Raw genomic sequence first — 16547 nt, 5'->3', positions numbered from 1 at the left:
CATTTTTAGTAGTACTGTTCTCATCAGTTTAATCCCTGTTACGTCCCATATCAGAGTGGGATTGCCTTTTGTGAAAAAAGATTTAGGCCGGGTACCTTCGACTGCCTTCACAGTGACAGACCAAACTCTGATACACCAAACTGAATTGATTTTAGGAACCGGGAGATGGAAAAAGCAGCTTGGTCGGTCCTCTTACTCTCAAGTTGGGGCACTGCGCGTGCACGGAGCAATGTGCTGTGACACCCTATATGAGTGGTGTCTTAACTAGTACTATTCCTATCAGTTTAATCCCTGTTACGTCCCCTATCCGGGGACGTGTGTCGAATTGATTAACCATTGTCGAATTAACGAACCATTACGACATCCTGGAATAATTTAGTTCTGAGCTTTGTACTTGATTTGTATTGGAATTGATGAGGATTTCTTAAATTGTCTGCATTATTTCTAATAAACTATTAAGAGACTTTATTATGATTTTTTTATTTTATGTATTAAAAACCCATACAACTTAAAAAAATTAAATAAAAAAATAAAAATAAAATTATATGAAAATACATCTAGCCGTCCCGATCGCTTTTGGTCTGATCATAATGAAGCAACGTCCTTATCATCTGGGGTGTGGCAACATTGCCAACACACTCATAGAGGTGATGATCGCTTCATTGTGATACGCAAGCCCCTTCACCACAACAAGGTAACGATCACGAAAGGGGAATTGACACATGTATGTGCCTTTTTTTTGTTTTGTTTTTGCAGCCACAGTGCAGCACCAGAGGCCAGAAACATTAGGCATGTACACATGCCTGAAAAACAATGTTATTGTTGCAGCGGCTGTTGTAGCAGCGGCCGGAAAAATTGCTGTAGAAAGGTGACTAAAACATTGCGGCTTGAACCCTAGTTGGTGGTGGAGAATTCACGAAAGTCATCCAGTATGCAGACATTAAATACAGCAGCGTGGGGACCATTTTGAGGCCAAGGCATGTCATCAGGCTTTTGTTAGTAAAACTGTCAGTCCCTTCGGGATCCATGCCTCATTCATCTTAATGAAGGTAAGGTAATCAACACTTTTTTGACCGAGGCGACTTCTTTTGTCAGTGACAATGCCTCCTGCTGCACTGAAGGTCCTTTCTGACAGGAAACTTGAAGCGGGGCAGGCCAGAAGTTCTATCGCAAACTGGGATAGCTCAGGCCACAGGTCAAGCCTGCACACCCAGTAGTCAAGGGGTTCATCGCTCCTCAGAGTGTCAATATCTGCAGTTAAGGCGAGGTATTCTGCCACCTGTCGGTCGAGTCGTTCTCTAAGGCTGGATCCCGAAGGGCTGTGGCGATGTGTAGGACTGAAAAAGCTCTGCATATCCTCCATCAACAAAACAACTGTAAAGCATCCTGTCCTTGCCGCCGTGGTCGTGGTAGGAGGAGGATTACTTTCACCTCTTCCCAGTTAGATTTCCGTTGTGCTGTGACATCCCCCTTATAAGCTGTGTAAGGCATATTTTTAGTTTGGTTTTGAACTGCTGCATCCTTTCTGACTTCCGGTAATTTGGTAACATTTCCGCCACTTTCTGCTTATACCGGGGGTCTAGTAGCGTGGCCACCCAGTACAGGTCGTTCTCCTTCATCCTTTTTATGCGAGGGTCCCTCAACAGACATGACAGCATGAAAGACCCCATTTGTACAAGGTTGGATGCCGAGCTACTCCTTTCCCGTTCCTCCTCCTCACTGATGTCATTGACGGTCTGTTCTTCCCCCCAGCCACGTACAACACCACGGGTCCCAGATAGGTGACAACAACGAGCACCCTGGGATGTCTGCTGTGGTTGGTCTTTCTCCTCCTCAAAGCCACATTCCTCCTCTGACTCCTCTTCCTCATACTCCTCTTGCTGCGTTGCCGCAGGTCCGGCAAGCGATGATGACAAGGCTGTTTCTGGTGGTGATGGTGACCACAACTCTTCCTCTTCCCGCTCATCTACAGCCTGATCCAGCACTCTTCGCAGGGCACGCTCCAGGAAGAAAACAAATGGGACGAGGTCGCTGATGGTGCCTTCGGTGCGACTGACTAGGTTTGTGACCTCCTGAAGAGGACGCATGAGCCTACAGGCATTGCGCATGAGCATCCAGTAACGTGGCAAAAAAATTCCCAGCTCCGCAGAGGCTGTCCTAGCACCCCGGTCATACAAATACTCGTTGATGGCTTTTTCTTATTCGAGCAGGCGGTCGAACATTAGGAGTGTTGAATTCCAACGTGTCGGGCTGTCGCAAATCAAGCGCCTCACTGGCATGTTGTTTCGGCGCTGAATGTCTGAAAAGTGCGCCATGGCCATGTAGGAACGCCTGAAATGGACACACACCTTCCTGGCCTGCTTGAGGACATCCTGTAAGCCTGGGTACTTAGACACAAAGCGTTGTACAATGAGATTCAACACATGTGACAACTTGCCCAAATTCAATGCCGCCAACAAATTGCTTGCATTGTCACACACCACTTTCCCAATCTCCAGTTGGTGCGGGGTCAGCCACTGATCCACCTGTGCGTTCAGGGCGGACAGGAGTGCTGGTCCGGTGTGGCTCTCTGCTTTCAGGCAAGTCAACCCCAAGACAGCGTGACACTGTCGTATCCGGGATGTGGAATAGCCCCTGGGGAGCTGGGGGGATTCAGTTGATGTGCAGCCAGACGCCGCAGCAGAAGAGGACTCAGCCGAGGAGGTTATGGAAGAGGATGGAGTAGGAGGAGTAGAGGAGGTGGCAGTAGGCCTGCCTGCAAGTCGTGGCGGTGTCACCAACTCCGCTGCAGAGCCACGCATTCCATGCTTGGCAGCCGTCAGCAGGTTGACCCAATGCGCAGTGTAGGTGATATACCTGCCCTGACCGTACTTTGCAGACCAGTTATCAGTGGTCAGATGGACCCTTGCCCCAACACTGTTTGCCAGAGATGCCATGACTTCCTTTTCAATCACTGAGTAGAGGTTTGGGATTGCCTTATTAGAAAAAAAAATCATCCGGGTACCTTCCACTGTGGTGTCCCAATAGCGACAAATTTTTTGAAGGCCTCAGACTCCACCAGCTGGTATGGTAAAAGCTGGCGGGCTAAGAGTTCCGTCAAGCCAGCTGTCAGATGCCGGGCAAGGGGGTGACTCTGTGACATTGGCTTCTTACGCTCAAACATTTCCTTTACAGACACCTGACTGTGGGCAGATGAGATGAAACTGCTCAAGGTGAGAGGTGGAGTGGTGGGTGGTTGAGAGGGGGCAAGGAGGACAGCAGTGGTTGACGTGGCTAAAGATGCTGGACCAGGAGGAGGATGGTGGTTTTGAGCTTGTGTGCTGCTTCTACTCGTCATCATGTGTTGATCCCATAGGCGTTTGTGATGTGCGATCATGTGTCTTCGCAAAGCAGTTGTACCTAGGTGGGTGTTGGATTTCCTACGACTCCGTTTCTTTTGGCACAGGTTGCAAATGGCATCGCTGTTGTCAGAGGCAGACACACAAAAAAAATGCCACACTGCTGAGCTTTGCAATGACGGCATTCTGGTGGTGGCAACAGCATGCGTTGATTGGCGTGCTGTCTGGCTGACCCCGGGTGCCGTTACATGCTGTCTGACTGTGCCACTAGATCCTTGCGACGACCTCCCCCTGCTTCCAACTCGTCTCCTCCTTCTCTCTGTCTCCCCTTCTGAACTTTCCCCCTCTTCTTCTTCTCTTCGAGCAGGCACCCACGTGGCATCCACGGACACAATGTCATCATCAACCACTTCACTTGTATCTGACTCCTCAGCAAAGGAAGCAGCAGCGAGTACAACATCATCATCATCATCATCACACTGTACGTCCATGTGTGTAATGCTGCCAGACTGAGACATATCCCTGTTATCTACATCCCCTGGCAATAATGGTTGCGCATCACTAATTTCATCCAACTGATGTGTAAATAACTCCTCTGAGGGATCAAATGAAGCGGCTGTGGTGGTAGTGGTGGTGGTGGCGGCGGGCAGGAGAGTGGTAACTTGAGAGCAGGTGACCAAAGCTGAGCTGGAGGAGGATGGTGCGTCAAGGTTCTTAGCGGAAGCTATTGAAGATTGGGTGTCCTGTGTAAGCCAGTCAACTATTTTCTCCGAATTTTTTGGGTTCAGGGTACATGGCCTCTGAACACTGGGCATTATTCCAGGGCCAGTGGAAATCACAGCACCACAAACACGACGGCCCCTGCGGCGTGGCCTGCCTCTGCCTGTCATTTTTTATTAGATAAGTGTTACTATGCGTGCAAGGTACTGTGCCACCCTATATAAGTGGTGGTCAGGGCCTGACACACACAGGCTTGCAAATGTGATTATATCACAGAAAATTTTTCAATATAATTTTTTTTATCTGCAAGGTATTTGGGTGAATGACACCCTGTAACGGTATGAGTGCAGGCCTAGACACTAGCCAGTGGGCACAATACAGTATGTGTGGGCCTGACGCACACAGGCTTGCAAATGTGATTAGATCACCGAAAATTTTTAAAATCAATTATTTTTTTCCTGCAAGGTATTTGAGTGTATGACACCCTGTAATGGTATGAGTGCAGGCCAAGACACTAGCAGTATACAGTATGTGTGGGCCTGACACACACGGGGTTGCAAATGTGATTATGTCACAGAAAAATATTAAATATCATTTTTTTTTTATCTGCAAGGTATTTTCTGTCACACCCTGTATGAATGGTGTGCACACAGTGCTGTCTGTGACTGAGCCTGCAGCCTCTCACACACGGGCAGCCAGGCAACTGCAATATATATATATGAAAGAAAAAAAAAAAAGCTCACTGATGTACCAGCTCTGAAAAGGGCTTTTTGGGGTGCTGTCTGGATGCTGTCCTTACAGCAGATGAGTCTGTGGACACAGAACAATGCCCTAGCTAACGCTTTACCTATTGAATCAGCAGCAGCACTCTCCTTTCTCTCACTGTGAATGCAGTTTCAGAATAAATCTAAAATGGATGCTGTCCAGGAGGTGGGAGGGTCTGTGAGGGAGGGTCTGCTGCTGATTGGCTGGAATGTGTCTGCTGACTGTGAGGTAGAGGGTCAAAGTTTACTCAATGATGATGTATAGGGGGCGGACCGAACATCGCATATGTTCGCCCGCAGCGGCAAACGCGAACAAGCTATGTTCGCCGGGAACTATTCGCCGGCGAATAGTTCGGGACATCACTAGTAATAGATAAAAGTATGAATGGCGTAGCACATACAGTTGCAAGAAAAAGTATGTGAACCCTTTGGAATGATATGGATTTCTGCACAAATTGGTCACAAGTCACAACAATAGACAATCACAGTCTGCTTAAACTAATAACACACAAATAATTAAATGTTACCATGTTTTTATTGAACACACCATGTAAAAATTCACAGTGCAGGCGGAAAAAGCATGCAAACCCTTGTAATTAATAACTGGTTGAACCTCCTTCGGCAGCAAAAACTTCAACCAAACGTTTCATGCAGTTACCACTCCAGTTGGGCCACTCCAGAAGGCGTATTTTCTTCTGTTTAAGCCATTCTGTTGTTGATTTACTTCTATGCTTTGGGTCGTTGTCCTGTTGCAACACCCATCTTCTGTTGAGCTTCAGCTGGTGGACAGATGGCCTTAAGTTCTCCTGCAAAATGTCTTGATAAACTTGGGAATACATTTTTACTTTGATAGTAGCAATCCGTCCAGGCCCTGACACAGCAAAGCAGCCCCAAACCATGATGCCCCCACCACAATACTTCACATTTGGGATGAGGTTTTGATGTTGGTGTGCTGTGCCTCTTTTTCTCCACACATAGTGTTGTGTGTTTCTTCCAAACAACTAAACTTTGGTTTCATCTGTCCACAGAATATTTTGCAAACTGCAAACGTGCAGCAATGTTTTTTTTTTACAGCAGTGGCTTCCTCTGTGGTATCCTCCCATGAAATGCATTCTTGTTTAGTGTTTTACGTATCGTAGATTCGCTAACAGGGATGTTAGCATATGCCAGAGACTTTTGTAAGTCTTTAGCTGACACTCTAGGATTCTTCTTCACCTCATTGAGCAGTCTGCGCTGTGCTTTTGCAGCCATCTTTACAGGACGGCCCCTCCTAGGGAGAGTAGCAGCAGTGCTGAACTTTCTCTATTTATAGACAATTTGTCTTACAGTGGACTGATAAACAGCAAGGCTTTTGGAGATACTTTTATAACCCTTTCCAGCTTTATGCAAGTCAACAATTCTTAATCTTAGGTCTTCTGAGAGATCTTTTGTGCGAGGCATCATTCACATCAGACAATGCTTCTTGTGAAAAGCAAACCCAGAACTGGTGAGTGTTTTTTATAGGGAAGGGCAGCTGTAACCAACACCTCCAATCTCATCTCATTGATTGGACTCCAGTTGGCTGACATCTCACTCCAATTAGCTCTTGGAGATGTCATTAATCTAGGGGTTCACATACTTTTTCCACCTGCACTGTGAATGTTTACATGGGGTGTTCAATAATAACATGATAACATTTAATTATTTGTGTGTTATTAGTTTAAGCAGACTGTGATTGTCTATTGTTGTGACTTAGATGAAGATCAGATCACATTTTATGACCAACTTGTGCAGAAATCCATATCATTCCAAAGGGTTCACGTACTTTTTCTTGCAACTGTATACTAGAAAAACCCTACTATATATTACACCACCTGTTGACAAATTAAAGAAAAAGTATTTTCAAAAAGAGTACAATGCAATAATAAAAAATAAAAAAAATGCCCAAAGGTGTACATAGCCTTTAATAACAAAGGGGCACTGCTGTATCTATATAGCAACAAACATATCCATGCTGTCACAATACATATATACAGTCTATTTTTTTAACTTCTGTTAGTGGTTCTTGAATTAAAAATGTTGCACTACATTTTAGGCTGCAGTCGTCATTCTTTTATTCATTTCAAGACCCTCTGATAAAAAGAAGAACAGGAGGCAGAGTCATATGTGTAGGATTAGTGTAAATTAAAGGGAATTAAATAGGTTAGGGTACGCTTACCGTCCCAGGTTGTGAGGAGTCACAACCACTGTTTAGAGCCTTGCTGGTGATTCTTTGACGACCAGCACAACGGCATATTCCAGACCGCGGCGGTCACTATGTGGGGCCTCAAGAGGTGAGGTATGCACAGGGAAAATTGCAGGAAACCGTAAAAAAGGATTTTTGGACCGCTTGTCTGTAGGAAATATTCACCAGGATCACTGGTAGGGTGAAGTAGATAGATTTATTAGCAGGATAGTCAACGCGTTTCGGGGGTGGAAAGCCCTCTTCTTCAGGACAATCAGAAGCGGTCCAAACATTTGTTTTTACTGTTTCCTGCTCCTAGTTTCAGAATATATTCAAGTGGATAGGTCCCTCTCAGTAATGAATGCTAGTTGTGACATCTGTTTGTTCAGAATGCACCTGACTTCATTAGCTTCCATGTATTACCACAGCTTAATTCATGGACTCATTTCTCCTTCTACTGCTCAGAAGTGATATCTTCTCCCTTTTTCTGACATTCAATAATGCTGAGGAATGTTTGATTTCCCTCTCCTTACTCATGCATGTTCTGCCATGGGTGCTCTCTTCTCTCTCTCTTTTTTTTTTTCTCTCTCTCTCTCTTGCTACACAGATATATATATTTTTTTTTTGGGGGGGGTTTAAAATTTGTATTGAATAAATCAGTACAATGCAAAGATAGAGCAGAAGAGAAGTAACAAACTCCTCTACTCTTACATATAATAAAAACAGAATACAGGTCTGTCGAATATTAATTATACAATAAGTATGATGAGACGGCATCCAAGGGGTTAATCGGTATAGAATATCCCATGGAAAATATGGAAAATATACTTTAGAAAAAGCACATTTAAAAACCAGGTGGCAATTATTGATCTAAAATGTCTGTTAATTACCTTAAGTCTTAGTGATATGATCCATCTGAGACGGTCCCAAGCGTGAGCAGCAGCACCATCTGAGCAACTCAACGTCCAACAATATGAGAAGGGTTAGGAAATAAGTAGATGGGAAGATAGATGGGGCAGGCCCTAGATGCTGTATATCTAAGGATAATGTTGATTGTGCTATTCCCTGTCTAATAGCCTCTAAAGGAAATCCATTGACTCCAGTTCTTTAGAAACTTATGATGGGATCTCAGTTCCTATGAGGATAACTCCTCTAATCGGTAAATTTGATCTATTTTCTGATACCATTGGTCCAAAGAGGGAACCTCGGAGGATAACCATAGTGTAGGGATTAGCAATTTTGCAGCATTCACTAGATGTTTGAAAAGAAGTAGATTAGGGGGGGAGGGGTTACGAGGATAAAGATTCAGGAGGGCAACTTCCGGAGACGGAGTAATATTGGAATTGCAAATCTTGTTACCGATTTGAAAAACCTTTTCCCACCAATTAAGTAAAATTGGACAGGTCCACCATATGTGGATAAAAGCGCCCCTTTCTTTTAAGCATCTCCAACATGTGTCAGATGCTGAAACTGAGTATAAGCATGTCTTGTCGGGGGTTTTATACCATCTTGTGATGATTTTGTAGTTATGCTCCTGAATCCTGACACACCTTGAGGTTTTATGTGAAGAGCTATATATGATGCAGGTATCCTCCGGTGAGAGACTTATATTTAGGTAATTTTCTCAAAGTCTTATGAAAGCAGGCGTTAGGGCTTCAGGAGGAGTTCTCAACCTGTTATACCATTGTGACATCAGTTTCTGTGGGGTGGAATCACGAGAGATAACATGTTCAAACCAGGTAATAGGGCGTAACAGTGTATGTAATTGTACGTTTTGAGACATGTATGCTCTTAAGAAATGGAGCCCATTAAAACTTGAGAGTGGACTTTTTAAGAGATCACATATTTCTTTTATGGAGAGTAGTTTGCCTTCTTTGTATAGATCTATCAGTTTCAGACTAGACTGAGCAATTTCAGTGGGAAGACTGCTCTGTAAGGCCTGGGGGGCTAAGTGGAAAATATCATCTATTTTGAGGACAGGAGATAGGAGATGGGAGTGGGGAGCTTAAGGGGGATTTTTGTAAGGTGTACCACACATTTAGAGTGGCTTTCATAACTGGAGTAATATTAGGATGGGGGGGCAGTGGAGACATGCGTCCCAGTAGAGCCGCTCTGAACGGAAGTTCCAACAAGGATTCTTCCATTGGGACCCAAGATTTCTGCTTGGGGGCCGTTAACCAGTCTACTACTCTAGTGAGTAAAATGGCTCCACCATAGAGTTCAGGGTCTGGTAAAGCTATTCCTCCCCTCTCTCTCGGGTAAGACAAAGATTTGTAAGACGTTCTGGCCTTTTTCTTATTCCATATAAAGGAACGAAACATGGACTTGAGTTTAGAATAGTATGTGGAAGGGACGGGAATTGGTAAAGTTTGTTGGAGGTAGGTAAGTTTAGGGATGATGAGTGACATTAATATGTTTTTCCTCCCAAACCATGAGAGTATAGGGATATCAAGAGAAGTTAAATAGTTAAATCTTCCGCCAATTTATTTTGGAGGAGAGGGATATAGTTCAGGTTAAAGAGTTGATTGGGATCTGTACTCATTTTGATGCCTAGATAGGTTAGATAAGGAGAGGACCAGTTAAATGGCAAACACGCTTCTAGATGAATCTTCAAAGACTTTTTAAGTCCTGTGGATTCTATTAGTGATTTATTGTGATTCACCTTGAAATTAGAAAGTGATCCATATGTTTCAAAATGGTCATAAATTTTAGGGAGAGCCATTTCGGGGTTACTTATTATTAAAAGCAAGTCATCCGCAAATGCGGCTACTTTGTGTTGTTGGTCACCTAGATTTATTCCCAATATGTCAACATCCATCCGAATAGTCTGTAGAAGAGGTTCTAAGGCGAGAACAAACAGGAGGGGAGATAGAGGGCAGCCTTGCCGGGTGCCATTACTAATTCTAAAGGAATTTGACAGGGTATCGTTGATCCTAACTGAAGCTGAGGCATGTTGATACATTGCTTTTATTGCTGCTATGAAGGGGAGCGGGAAATTACGAGATTGCAGCGCCGCGTACATGAAGGACCAATTGACTCTGTCAAATGCCTTCTCAGCATCAGTGCTGAGAAGGACCAGAGGTAGGCCTTTTCTCTTGACATAGTGTATAATGTTGAGGATACGGGCCGTGTTATCCTTCTCTTCTCTTTTTTTCACGAAACTCACTTGGTCCCTGTGGATTAATCAGGGGAGAAATTTTGATAATCTGTTTGCGAGCATCTTAGCTAGAAGTTTTAAATCAATATTGAGAAGAGAGATTGGTCTGTAGTTGGAACAAAGAGAATGGTCTTTACCTTCCTTGGGTATTAGGGTGATGTGAGCTTTGGTCAAATCAGTCGATAATGGCATACCCTGTAAGGTGCTATTGTATACTGGTATAAGATGTGGGATTAGTACTTCATGAAAAGACAAGTAGTAGGGTATAGGGAACTCATCTGGGCCTGGGCATTTCCCTTTAGGGGAATTTTTAATGGCTTGTAAGTGTTCCTCTGAAGAAAATGGGGAAGCTAAGTGAACTTTATCTTCTTCCGAGAGAGAGGAGAGGGCCAAACCACTAAAATATGAAGTAAGAGGTGGCGGGACCACTGTATCACTAGAGGAAGATTGCGTCAAGTAAAAATTGTAGAGGGATTCGTAATAGTCTCTAAATAAGGAAGCAATTTTACTTGGTTCAAAGGTTAGAGCACCCTCTGGGGTCTTTAGTTTATGTATATAATTACTTAGTTTCCTACGTTTAAGTCTGGACATCATATATCAGGAAGCTTTATTTCCGTGGGCAAATATTTTATATTGGGAATGTAAGTAAAGTTTTGCAGAGGCCGTGTTTAACAGATTTTTGATAGCCGCCCTACATGAAGAGAGTTCCATTAAGTGTGATTCTAATTGTGATTTTTTTTGTGGCCACTCTCCAGGTGACTAATTTTTTCATAGAGGGCATCTAACTGTTTTTGTCTCTCTTTTTTGAGATGAGCCCCTAAACTAATACAGTGGCCCCTTATAAATGCTTTATGGGCATTCCAAATTGTTTGTGGCGAAACCTCGGGGGTACAGTTTGTTTTGAAATATTCTTCAAAAAGGTCTTTTAGTTTAGATTTAGTGGCTGGTAGATTTGTGAGTTGCTCATTGAATCGCCAATGACTGGAGGGTTTGCTACACAGATACTTACCTTCCATGAAGATTTAGATGATTTCTTCCTTACCTACATTCTAATCTGCTGTGTGCATTCTCCTCCCCTTCCTCTTGGTATTTCTAACATTAGACTACTATAAGAGCCAAGAGCAGTGTAATGTCAACGCTGTGTCTGAAGCAGCTAGCTATGTACAAGAGTGACAGGCTTTACAGTAATAGATTTTAGGAAATAGATTTTAGGAAATGATTAATGAACACTTTTTAGAAAGTGGCTCAAGTTTGCATTTAGAAGGTGAAAAGAAAAATTAGTTGGCCAAATGAGCTTTTAGCCAACAGCCATCTGATGTGTATAGCCATCCTTACCATTCTACTTTATCAAGGCCTCCAGTGGTCATAAAATCCAAGATATTTATGACTTACCCTCACCCATGGGCTTCCGAAGAGTCGTAGATTTTCATTAATTACAGCCATAAGTTTCAGTATGGTCGGATCCTCATAGTCAAATCTATGACTGAGCAGTATGGTCACAATTATGTTGGCTACTGCAGCATTAATAATGGTCAGATTATCAAATGGCTTTCCTAAAAAATATAAATAAAATATTATTTTAAATGAAAAGCATGTTTTGTAGTTTTGTATCATAAAAAATATATTTAATAGCAGAAACCTCTCCAGTTTCTCCCAGTTTTTTTTGTTTGAATGCCATTGCACCCCCATGATTTTCAATGGCAAGGCAAGGAAATTGTATATGATAAACTCTACTTCTTTTTAAATCCTACTCTACTTTTGGATTTAAAAACTACATCAAAATGGCACATAGAAAATAACCCATAGGCTGGAATCACACAAGTATTTTTGATGATGTTTTTGAGACAAACTTAGCAGTGGATAAAAAAGAGAGAAGTACCAGTTATTCAATTTTTCATTAGTGTTGCTCGAGCGCCATAGTGCTTGGGTGCTCAGGGGCTCGGGGCGAACACCTCGGGATGCTCGGGTGCTCTACCGAGCACCTGAGCACAATGGAAGTCAATGGGAGAACCGAGCATTAAACCAGGCACCCCCTGCTCTGAGGAGGGGAGGGTGTCTGACTCATACGAAAAGTTCCTAAATTGATTAGAACACCACCGAAATGGTTCGGGAACAGCATGGGGTGGATGTCTGGATGCATCTTGGACTCCCAGGTCGCTGGTGGGAACGATGTTGTCCGAATAGTATGCCACTTTTGCAGACTGATAATAATATCGATTTTAAAAGGAGAAAACATTGTTAGGAAACATTCTTTCCTATATATTTAATTGTATATAAAGTGAAAGTGCTGCCAAAAATTACAAGGAAGAGGCACTCCGATACAACCTGTATATCATATAAATGAGGGCCTCATTCACATTGTGGTACAATTGTTTAGGTAGTGGGACTCCTACACTCATAAAGCCTATACACTAAGTGAAAGGGCTGCCAAAAGGGCTGCCAAAAATGACAAGGAACCGGTGCTCCAATAAACCTTTTATTACACATAAAAGGAGGGCATCATACACACTTGAAAAAATATGATGGATGGCCTGCTGGTGAGCTGACCCTCTAAAACATTATATGCGAGGGCCTGCAGGTGAGCTGACACTGTAAAATATTTTAGGTGCAGGCCTGCTGGTGAGCTGACCCTGTAAAACATTATATGTGAGGGCATGCAGGTGAGCTGACACTGTAAAATATTTTAGGTGCGGGCCTGCTGGTGAGCTGACCCTGGAAAAGATTTTAGGTGTGGTTCTGCTGGTAAGCTGACCCTGTAAAACATTATATGCGAGGGCTTTCAGGTGAGCTGATCCTCTAAAAAATTATATGTGAGGGCCTTCAGGTGAGCTGACCCTGTAAAAGATTGTAGGTGGGGGCCTGCTTGTGAGCTGACCCTCTAAAAAAATTATATGCGAGGGCCTGCAGCTGAGCTGACCCTCTAAAAAATTATATGTGAGGGCCTGCAGGTGAGCTGACCCTTTAAAACATTATATGCGAGGCCTGCAGGTGAGCTGACCCTGTAAAACATTATATGCGAGGGCCTGCAGGTGAGCTAACCCTGTAAAACATTATATGTGAGGGCCTGCAGTTGAGCAGACCCTGTAAAACATTATATGTGAGGGCCTGCAGGTGAGCTGTCTAAAATGCGTAAAACACGAAAGGCAGCCTAACATATATGCGAGGGCATTATATGCAACAAATAAGCACGATAATATGATGGAAGAGGAGGATGAGAAAAGGAATATTTAAGTATATACCCTTTTTTGTGGTGGGAGAAGTGCATGGGAATACAGTGTATTCAGTACATTACAAACAACACATTTAAAGTGCCTTTATGTTCAGCCGCTTTCCTTTGGTGTAGTCAAGAAGTCATGGTCAATCCAGGCCTTGTTCATTTTTATAAGAGTCAACCTGTCAGCATTTTCAGTTGACAGGCGGATATGCTTATCTGTTATAAATCCACCAGCCGCACTAAATACCCGCTCAGACAAAACACTGGTGGCAGGGCAGGCAAGCACCTCCAAGGTGTAGAGCAGCAGTTTATGCTAAGTGTCCAGCTTGGACACCCAGGAGTTGTAAGGCACTGAATTGAGGAATCTGACACAGTCTGCTATGTACTCCTTTAACATCTTCCAAAATGTTTCCCTCCTTGTCACATTGGGCCACTCATCAGGGTGAGGGTGTTGGCAGGGTGTCATGAAACTGTCCCAGGCGTTGGAGAGTGTTGCCCTGCCTCTGTTAGAACTGCTGTGTGTTCCCCTTGTCTCCCCTCCTTGGTTGCCCAAGTAACTAAAGACTCTGCCACCAGTGTTGTCAGATGGAAATCTTTCAACAAGAGCCATCTGGTATTGCACCATTTTGCTCATCCTCTCCACCGGAGAAATGAGAGATGAAAAGTTATCTTTGTAGCAGGGGTCGAGAAGGGTGAACAACCAGTAATCCGTTTTGTCTAAAATGCGTATAACGTGCGGGTCGCGGGAAAGGCAGCCTAACATGAAGTCAGCCATGTGTGCCAGAGTACCAACAGGCAAGACTTCGCTGTTGCCATCAGGAGGATGACTCTCAATCTCCTCATCCTCCTCATCCTCTTCCTCCTCTTCTGTCCACCCACACAGAACAGATGGAATTAAACTTTCATGGGTACTACCCTTTGTAGTGGAGGCAACCGTCTCCTGCTCCTCCTCATCTTCATCGTCCAATTCACGCTTAGAAGACGAACGGAGGGTAGTCTGGCTATGACCGTGTGCAATCTCTTCCCCCATTTCCACCTCTTCCACATGCAAAGCATTGTCCTTAATTATGAACAGCGAGTGAGTAGACACAGAAGTGGGATGGGAAAGCTCATAAAAGCGTTATCACCGCTCACTATCTGTGTTGTTTCCTCCAAAGTTTCTTAAAACCTCACAGAGGTCCGACATCCATGCCCACTCCTCGCTTGTAAATAGCAGAAGCTGACTGGAAAGGCGACGACCATGCTGTAGCTGGTATTCCACTACTGTCCTCTGCTGCTCACAAAGCCTGGCCAACATGTGGTACGCGGAGTTCCAGCGCGTGCTCACGTCACACAACAGCCGGTGTGTCACAGTCGTTACCTCTGGCTGTGACCTTCTGTCTATGCTCTCGCTGCAACTCTGTTCCTGTGTGTTGTTTGTGGTTCTTTATGGGTTAACTCCCCTGTGTGCCTATTAGGAGTTAATCCTCTCTGTCTGCTCCATGCGTGTGGCCTCTCTGCTGCACTCAAGGAATCTTTATATAAGGCTGATTTTCCCTTAGTTCTGGGTCAGCTCTTCTTGTATGTGTTTGTCCTGTCCTTCTCTTGGTTTGTATTTTGCCTCCCATGCTGCTGACCCATGGCATCCGTGTCTGTCTGTGTTCTATGAGTTCGCCCTTTTGTTCACTGTCGTCCTTTTTCCTGTGTTTCTGTTATCAGGGTTGCCAGTTATGTTTGAGTTCCCATGTGTTTATTATTATGCCTTTATGCCTCTGCACTTATTTGTCTTGCCTATCTTGTATAGTGCCTGTATTCCCCTATTTCATATTCGTTCCTCCGTATGGAGGGTTCTGTCTCTGCTTTAGGGAATATTCTGTTCAGCAAGCCCTTGCTGCACCTTTCTTCGCATGCCATGGGCAAGGCCATACAGTTTACTTCTGGAGGAGTAAGTCCTCCTCTGCTCATTGTCACTCATGTTTCCTTGCTATGTACTCCTGCTTGTGTTATTAGTTGCCCTGTTTGTATTTGCCTATCTATGTTATGTTTGCCTATGTGCCGTCGGTACCTTCTGGTACCTGTTGTGCGTTCGTTCTTGCTGTTACTGTCTAGTTCACGCTCTGGAGTGGACCCTGGCAACTTCCTGCTGCAAAGTCTAACCCTACCATCTGGGGTCCTAGTGAATACCAGGAGTTGCTTAGTCACACCCCCCTGGAGTATTACTAGACAGTGGCGCAGTGGGGGTTTTCTCCCACTGTGCTGACGGTACATAGCGCTCATGCTTTGTCTGTGCTGCCTTCCCTGGTTTTTGTTTGTGCAATAAACTCTTGTGTGTCTGTACTTGATTTCCATTTGTTTATTTCTTGATGACGCAGAGGTCCTTTGCTGGATCTCTAACTCGTGACACTGTGAGCTTGCAATTTCCAGCGCTGCTGCAGCGTTGACAGACCGGCTGAAGCTGTCGATGACTTGCGGAAATGTGTACACATGCGGCGCACCTTCACCAGTAGTTCAGGCAAATTGGGGTAGGTTTTGAGAAACTGCTGAACCACTAAGTTTAAGACGTGGGCTAGACATGGGATATGTGTGAGCTTGCCGAGCTTTAAAGCCGCCACCAAGTTACGGCCATTATCAGACACAACCATGCCTGGTTCTAGGTTGAGTGGCGAGAGCCAAAGCTCAGTCTGGTCTCTTATCCCCTGCCACAGCTCTGCGGCAGTGTGCTGTTTGTCACCTAAGCAGATCAGCTTCAGCACGGCCTATTGACGCTTCCCCACTGCAGTGCTACACTGCTTCCAGCTACCGACTGATGGCTGACTGGTGCTGCAAGAGGATAATTCGGAAGTGGAGGAGGAGGCGGAGGAGGAGAAGTGGGGGTTGGAGCCACTAATGTAGGTGGTGGCAGAAACCCAGATGGAATTAGGGCCCGCAATCCTTGGCGTCAGTAGCACCTGTGCCATCCCAGGGTACGACTCGCTCCCGGCCTCCACAACGTTCACCCAGTGTGCGGTCAGGGAAATGTAGCGTCCCTGGCCTAATGCACTTCTCCATGTGTCCGTGGTTAAGTGGACCTTCCCAGTAACAGCGTTGGTCAGGGCACGTGTGATGTTACGGGACACATGTTGGTGAAAGTCGTGCACGGCACACCTTGAAAAATAGTGGCGGCTGGGGACTT

General features: G+C 44.5%; 1 protein-coding gene across 1 annotated transcript in view; it reads right to left on the bottom strand.

Annotated features, from left to right (window-relative positions):
* Positions 1-16547, bottom strand: part of LOC122934372 (cytochrome P450 2C14-like) — a 106128-nt gene that overhangs the window by 50002 nt on the left and 39579 nt on the right. The window contains exon 5 of the mRNA XM_044289784.1: positions 11575-11735. Coding sequence (XP_044145719.1) covers positions 11575-11735 — 161 coding nt within the window. The remainder of the gene's footprint in view (positions 1-11574; positions 11736-16547) is intronic.

Source organism: Bufo gargarizans, chromosome 4 (genome assembly GCF_014858855.1).
Source record: "Bufo gargarizans isolate SCDJY-AF-19 chromosome 4, ASM1485885v1, whole genome shotgun sequence".
NCBI classification, from domain to species: Eukaryota; Metazoa; Chordata; class Amphibia; order Anura; family Bufonidae; genus Bufo; species Bufo gargarizans.
Note: the sequence above shows the minus strand (reverse complement) of the source record. Positions and strands in the feature narration are given on the sequence as shown.